At 46.7% G+C, this 7,356-nt stretch overlaps 2 protein-coding genes across 2 annotated transcripts in view; both read right to left on the bottom strand.

The window, feature by feature from the left end:
* Nucleotides 1-2,352: 2,352 nt before the first annotated feature.
* Nucleotides 2,353-4,002, bottom strand: LOC103806276 (7-alpha-hydroxycholest-4-en-3-one 12-alpha-hydroxylase). The gene has a single exon (XM_009078955.1). It carries the CDS (start codon nucleotides 3,883-3,885, stop codon nucleotides 2,353-2,355), a length of 1,533 nt encoding a protein of 510 aa, XP_009077203.1. The 5' UTR covers nucleotides 3,886-4,002.
* Nucleotides 4,003-4,534: 532 nt separating this feature from the next.
* The window catches only part of ACKR2 (atypical chemokine receptor 2), a gene marked incomplete at its 5' end in the record, with an annotated part of 3,112 nt that continues 290 nt past the window's right edge, over nucleotides 4,535-7,356 (bottom strand). Inside the window, 2 exons of the mRNA XM_009078956.1 lie at nucleotides 4,535-4,561; nucleotides 6,361-7,179. Of these exons, the coding sequence (XP_009077204.1) occupies nucleotides 4,535-4,561; nucleotides 6,361-7,179 (846 nt within the window). The remainder of the gene's footprint in view (nucleotides 4,562-6,360; nucleotides 7,180-7,356) is intronic.

Here is a 7,356-nt window from a genome sequence, read left to right as displayed (position 1 = left end):
CTTTTCCCAAGCCCAGTCCATTTTTCTGCAGCACCTGCCCCTCACCCCTCTACTGGACCTGTAGTCCCTACAAGTGATAACCAACATACACTGTGTATTAGCAGGGAACAACCTCCTGCAGACCATCCACACAAAGAATCCTCTTGCTAGAGCCTTGGAGTGAGGACATCACTTGGCCAGGATGTGAACATGGCTCTGATCTGCTCACCCAAGCCATTCCTGGGTATGGTTTGGAGCTTACAGTGTGGGAATGTGGGAAGAGCTTCAGCTTAATTGTTGGTAGCAGAGCAAAGAAATGAGCCCATGGGTGACAAAAAAGAGAGGTGAGAGCCAACATAGAAGTTGTGAAAAGGTGTTGGAATTGCTAATGGGAATATTAACTGTCACAGTCAAGCCTTGTGCGTTGACAGGTGGGTTTTGTTTTCCTTGGTTATGCCACAGATGCTTGATAGTTTCTGCCTGAAATTCCACCACCACGAGGTCTGGGGTTAACTCCCAGTCTGGCAGGTGAGGATAGTTTGGGATAGTTTGCCCTCAACATGCAGTTACAACATTACTCTGCCCTTTGCAGTACAAAGCAGAATCTTCCTTTGGCATCTGGACACATGTGAAAATGTTTCAGCGTCATTCCTTTGTCATACATAATCTCTGCAGTCCAAGGTTAGAATCAGCATTAAAATCAATCCACTGTACTCTGTACAGGTAAGGCTGTGATTTAACTTCTGTAAGGACTGATGTGGTCAAAGCCCTAATTACTGAAAGGGAAAAATCAAAGCAGAGCTTGTAGAGCAAAGTTTTCTCCTGCATTGATCCAGCAGATAAAACAGGTCTTTGACAGCACATACGGGCACATAATGTCACAGTGGCTGTAGCACATAAAGGATTGAGATTGTTTTCTCATACCCCAGTTGGGTTTTCTAGCCCCTTCCCATCACCACATCCTTTTCTTTACAATCTCCTTGGGTATTTGCAGATGACTGGGACTAAATTTTGAGGGGGGGATGGCTTGAATGCATAACTTCCCAAAACCCTGGAAAGGCAGGTGACCACCTGCATTCCTAACTCACATAGATACATGAAAACAGTACTGTAGGTAATGAATGGTATTTACAACTCTCTTCTCCCACTGAGAATGAGATAAATTGAGGTAATGAATGAGGTGAATGAGATAAATGAGATGATTGGCAAGATCTTCCCTTTTCTTAAATGTTAAATGGGAAGGAACATGTTGGCATGTCAGTGCTCAGCACCTTCTACCTCTGCTCCATTTGGGAATCTCATAAGATATGAGAAGGGGACCATAGACAACATAATTTGAAAACCCAGAGGAAATTCTTACATCTCTGGAGAGGATATTTGTTGCTCTCTGACCTTTCAGGAGTTCACTACAAACTGATGCCATCCTGCCAATGATATTTCATCTGGAAAATAACTGTGTTGGTAAGGAGCTGACACCAAAACAATGCAGTCCCAACCCTGGTATGCAGCAACTCACTCCCAGGCCACTTATTGCCACCTCATCTGGCCTGATCTTTGCTTGCACATTCACTCACACACTAGTGCCAGTGGCTCGTACCATGGACAAAAGTCCTCCAACTCATGGTCCTGAATTTAAGGACAGGAATTTAATAAGACACTAGGACAGATGATGCTGATCAGGTGCAGGGATTGACCAGACAAGCATCTGCACCAATCACCCATTCACACAGAACCAGCCCTTATCAGCCCCTTACCCCTTAATATTCCTCCCTAAATCACCTAAATTGTTCCTTTTTCCCACCCTTGGTTCCTCCCATAAACATCCTACTATAAGTCCTGTGCAATCCCAAAATGCTTTTCCCCTACACACCATAGGATGTCCCCCCTTCCTTGCAAGCCATCCCCCTGAGCCCAGATGGTGATCCAGAGAGTTGCACCCGATGACACATCTCCATGGGTCTAATGCCAGAACCGTGGGTCTGATGGCTCTGCTAGGACAGCCCTGGGAGACACCTGGACAAAACGCTTGTCCCTTGGAAGCCCTTAATTTGTGTTCCCACCTGCCAATATGCTTCTGTTCTCCTCTGGGATTTCAATGGGTTCACAGCCATCAGGATGGGGATGGGAGTAGCCCAGCAGGGCATGTTCTGCCTCTCTGTGCAGATGAGATTTTTATCACACAACCCAATACCACAATAACTGGAGACACAGAGAAGCAACACACGTAAAGGAGGTATAAGCAAAAGCCATGATAACTCTTAAGCAAACAAAATCATATCAGTGTGGGCACTGCATGGATCTGATAACTATGGGATCATGCAATTTGGCTCAGAGGTAACACCAAAACAAACACCAAAACAAGGATGCCCCAAATTAAAAGCGTAGCCGGTATCTGAACCGAACATCATGGTCAGGCTGCATCGTCCCAAATCCCCAGCGACTGATGTCTATCGCTGGAATCTCCTCTCCTGCATTGACCAGCTCCAGATCATAGTGACTCAGCATGAAGAAGACAAACAATTTCATTTCAGCAGTAGCAAAGAACCTCCCAGGACAGGTGGATACTCCTGCCCCCCAAGGCATGTTGATATATTTCAGCTTCTTCCCGTTTTTGTAGAACTCTTTCTTGGTGCCATCTGGGTTTACGAAACGGTCGTATTTAAATTTGTGAGGGTCATCGTGGATCTCTGGGTTCATCTGCACAGAGATGTGTGGGAACAGAGCCACCCTGTCTCCTTTGCGGAGAGTGTACTCTGTCCCACTGCTTGTCTTAATGCTGGTGTCCTCGACGACAGCTCTGACTAGCATCGGGGCTGCAACCAGCCTCAGGGTCTCCTCCAGAGCACTGTCCAGAAGAGGCGTCTGGTTTAACATGTCCCTAGTGATGGTGATTGGTGGGCTCCCTGCCTTAACTTCCTGCCCATTCTCCCTTGAGACTTTATCTACCTCATCTCTCACAGCTTTCAGAGCTTCTGGATGTTTCAGGAGATACAACAGGAGCCAGAAGGCAGTTGGGCCTGTATTGCCTTGGGATGCCCAGAGGAGCATGAACATGAAACGATCCCTCATGTACTCAGGGACACCGTTTTCTGCCAGAAGTTGATCTTGATCACTGATCCACCCACTGATATTGTCCTTCTGCCAGGTCTTCTTCACAGACAGCATGCTCCAGAAGTGCCTCTTCAACTGTTCAGCTTCTCTTTTGTCCTTGGGAGGCAACAAAGCAAAGGCCAAGCAAGGGAAAAGGCGGTCATACTTCCGAAACTCATGGAACAGCTGGTTGGAGTGCACACGATCTTGCTCTTCAGCTTTCTCCTTGCTACCTGCCCCTCGGTGTGGCTCCGTGCCAAACAGAGCCAGGTACCCAGCTCTGAAAACAATGTTGTAGCAGTAGTGGAAGAGGTTGTCCTCCTGCCATACTCGCTTCTCCTTTTCTGAGCTCAGATTGAAAAGCATCAGCTTCTGAAAGTTCTCCATGGTGGCTTGTGTCAGGACAGTGAGTCCCTCTCCCATCAGATGCTTAATGCTTGCTGCATGCACTATGCTATGGTTGGCTTCGATGGGCTTGTAGCCAAAAACCTTCAGGACCAGTTGAGATGCAATAGTCCTAAAGTCTAGTTTAGATCGTGATTCCTTCACGATGCTGCCAAAGCAGAAGGGATTCATCACAAAGGTGAAGTAATAGCCACCGACCAGCACTGTGAAAATATCGCCATGTTTTCTTTGCATCCTTTTCAGAAACTCTGAACTGTCCTTTCTGAAATCCATCAGGTAACCCAGCCAGGGAATCGTACCTTTTTCCAGGGGCGGCTCATTAGGTCTCCGTCTCCGAAACACACCCAGGACATAGAGCCCAGCGAGCAGCAATGACGTTAAGGTGCAGAGAAGAATCACCCAGAGCACCATGAGAGCTCTATGCCTGTCTGGGAGCTGAGGCTAGAGATAGGCTGGGGCAAGAATGTGCTTTTTATTCCCATCCAGGGGCTGATACACAGACACACAGCTGACAACCTCTGTCCCCATTGGCAGCAAGTGTTTGCCTTGCCCCTGCAGAATGCTCCAGTGTGTACTTCTCCCTTGATGAACAGAGGTTTTTAAGGTCAAAGATATGTTGTAATCTCATTGGAGTTATGGGGCTGCTGTGTAAGGCTGGTGGGTTTTGGGATATGCTTGGCAGCAGCTTAAGCAAATTCCCTTTTCTAGGCTACACAGACCCCAGTTTTTGAAAAAGAGGTCTCAAAGAATTCCACTCAGTGACTTTTGCCTTTAAGACCAGGCTGTGGACATGCACTGCAGGCTGAAAGCATGAAACCAAGACTAGATGTTGGAAATGCTACTGGAAAAGACACAGGACTGAAGGAAGGGGTTACAGTTGAGCCAATTTGGTCTCAAAAGTCAAGAGAAGGAAAGGTTTCCAACATTTTGACATTCTCTAAGGAACAGTGCCCCAGAAGTTCTTTGCCAATGAACAGGGCAAGCACTGCAAACCCCCATGAGGGCAAAGCAAAGCAGGTGTTCTTCCCTCACAGGTGAGGAGAGCTTGAATCAGTTGCATTCACTTTGTACCAGACAAGTCCAGAGCCTGCAAATGGCCCACCACAGCTGGAGACTTGCAGCACCCAGATGGACCACAGCACTTCTGTACTTTACCCATTTTCTCCTCTGCTTCTCAATCTCTTCTGCTCCCCACTCTGTGGATGGGGTTTGGGGATTATACCAGGGACCCCGTGCCCCATCTGGCACTATGCCTCTGGGTGCTGCCACCCTCATCTACACAGCCTGTCACCACAGCCTCTGTCCCAGTTGCTGAGCCCAGACCTTGCAGCATTCTCCCATAACATGGAGAGTGACATTATCCCCCCCCGCCCATTTCCCCTACCTTTGCCCTTGTCCTGAGCATCCCATCATAAGTTTTCCACAGTCCCATGAGCCCTCCACTGTATGGGATCACAATCTTCATTTTAGCTTCCCAGCTGCTGTCCCTTTCCACATTCCCTCCAGTGACCTGACCCATGGAGTGAAGGCCACATCATAGCACCAGCTAAATATTTATTCTGGCTTTGTTTTTTTAAGGAAAGCTCCAAGCCTTACCATTTTGGAAACATGCTGTAGCAATGTTGGGAAGAAAAAGAACAGCAGAGAAAACAAATCCATCTTTCTAGATCAACTCAAAGCTCTTCTCTGTCCAGTAACCTTATGGAGAAATAAAACTAAGATGAGAAGTGTTTGTCTTAAATTATTAATTTCATTTGTACAATTCTAGGCAACTCCCATGCTTAATAGGTTTCCAGGCTGGAAAGGGACCATTTAAGGTTCAGGAGCATTTGGGGTGAATAATACCTTTAAATAAAGGTCAGCAAACTCAGAACCTTAAGCATTAAAGCTGCACTGGGTAATAAGGATTGGCTAACAGCTCTCTGTGCTCTCCTGTTCAGGCCATGCTCTCACTCTGTGGTGTTGCAAAGCCAATATTTATGTAACAGATGGTATCTACGGATCTTTTTTATCTTGTCAAAGTAGTTCTTAAGAAGGCAAATACCTCTGCCACTGTTCTGCTGAGCCCACATTTTTTAGGTTTCTCACTGGTTGTTACTGGTTTGAACTTTGTTGCTGATCAAACTGGTCTCAAATCAGTTCATGATCAAACTGATCTTTAGTCAAGGATCCATCTCTTGGAAAGACAGAGCTTCCTGCTCAGCAGACCTGAGTGTGGCACAGCTCATCATAATACACAAAACTGTCATTGGTCAGACAACTCAGTTTAAAAGTGCCTAATTCCTCTTGTTGTCTCTCCTGGTAGATAAAGGGATGATTCCAGTTGAACTATTTGGCTATTACTGTCTACCTGGCAGATGGTAAGAGCCAGGAGAAGCAGACACCCCCAGGCTGGGTTTCTGGCCTGATGGATGAACATGGCAAATTTATTCCCCAGTCCACACCACGAGCTGGAGGGATAATGGGATCACTCTTCTCCATCAGACCCTTTGGGAAATTCTGCAAAAGTTTCAGTTTGCATTTTTGAGGACACGACATCAAGATAAGCTGCTCCTTCATCCATTAACACCTCACACGCTCCAGACAGGGACTGGGCTTCTTCTATGAGCGTAAATCCAAGACAATCCTTTTCTAATAATTCCAGTTGCAACAGAAACAAATCCCACACATACTTTTCCAATCCCACTTTGGAACAGCTTTCCAGGGCAGTGCTCATGGCCCCAAGAATACCAGAGCTCAAGAAGTGTTTAGACAATGCTCTCAGGCACATGGTGTGATTCTCGGGGATGTCTTGTGCAGGGCCTAGATTTGGACTCAATGATACTCATGGGTCCCTTCCAACTCAGGATATTCTGTGATTTTGTGAAATATTTCTGATACAGTTACAATGCTCAACATTTCTATCTCAGCTGCATGTCTACTGCAAGACTGGCTTGTCTCTGAGGGCTGGATGTGAAAGAAAGCTCTTCTTCTGAAAATGGCCTGAGGGATCTTCCATAAATATGACCTGAATCGTTTTTTCACAAAGGCATAGAGGAAAGGGTTGAGACAGCAGTGGACAAAGGACAAGCTCTCTGTGATCTGCATGGCATAGTCCAGTTTTCTGCTGCTTTCACAGCTGCTGATCACACCAAAATCTTGCAGGGAGTGAAGGATGAGGACAATGTTGTAAGGGCACCACAGGACAAAGAAGACACCCACCAGAATAAAGACTAAGCAGAGTGCTCTCCTTGAGCCAGGCATCTGAGATGTGGTGAGGACACATGCGATGCGGGAGTAGCAGAACATCATGAAGAGGAAGGGGAAAAGGAACCCCAGGATGTTTTGAACGACCCGAAAGACAACTTTCCAAAATAAGTGTTTCTGCCCAAAATCCTGGATGCACATGATGGTTTTGTTGTGGATTTGCCTTGTGCTGGTGAAGAGGCCATCAGGAATGGAGAGAAGTATGGAAAAGGCCCATACCATCAACAAGATGAGAGTGGACTTCCTCCATGTGACGGAGCTGTGAGGAAAGCAACCATGGACTATCTGCAGATACATGTCCAGACTCATGCAGCTCACAAAAAAGATGCCACTGTAGAAGTTCATAGTGTACATGGCATTTAAGACTGGGCACAGTATGTCCCAGGTGACCCACTGAGAAATGTGCAGAGCCCAGAAAGGAAGGGTGAGATGAGAGTGGACTTCCTCCATGTGACGGAGCTGTGAGGAAAGCAACCATGGACTATCTGCAGATACATGTCCAGACTCATGCAGCTCACAAAAAAGATGCCACTGTAGAAGTTCATAGTGTACATGGCATTTAAGACTGGGCACAGTATGTCCCAGGTGACCCACTGAGAAATGTGCAGAGCCCAGAAAGGAAGGGTGAGGGAAGAA

This window comes from Acanthisitta chloris, unplaced genomic scaffold, assembly GCF_000695815.1.
Source record: "Acanthisitta chloris isolate BGI_N310 unplaced genomic scaffold, ASM69581v1 scaffold23077, whole genome shotgun sequence".
NCBI classification, from domain to species: Eukaryota; Metazoa; Chordata; class Aves; order Passeriformes; family Acanthisittidae; genus Acanthisitta; species Acanthisitta chloris.
This window is presented reverse-complemented; position numbering and strand designations above follow the sequence as displayed.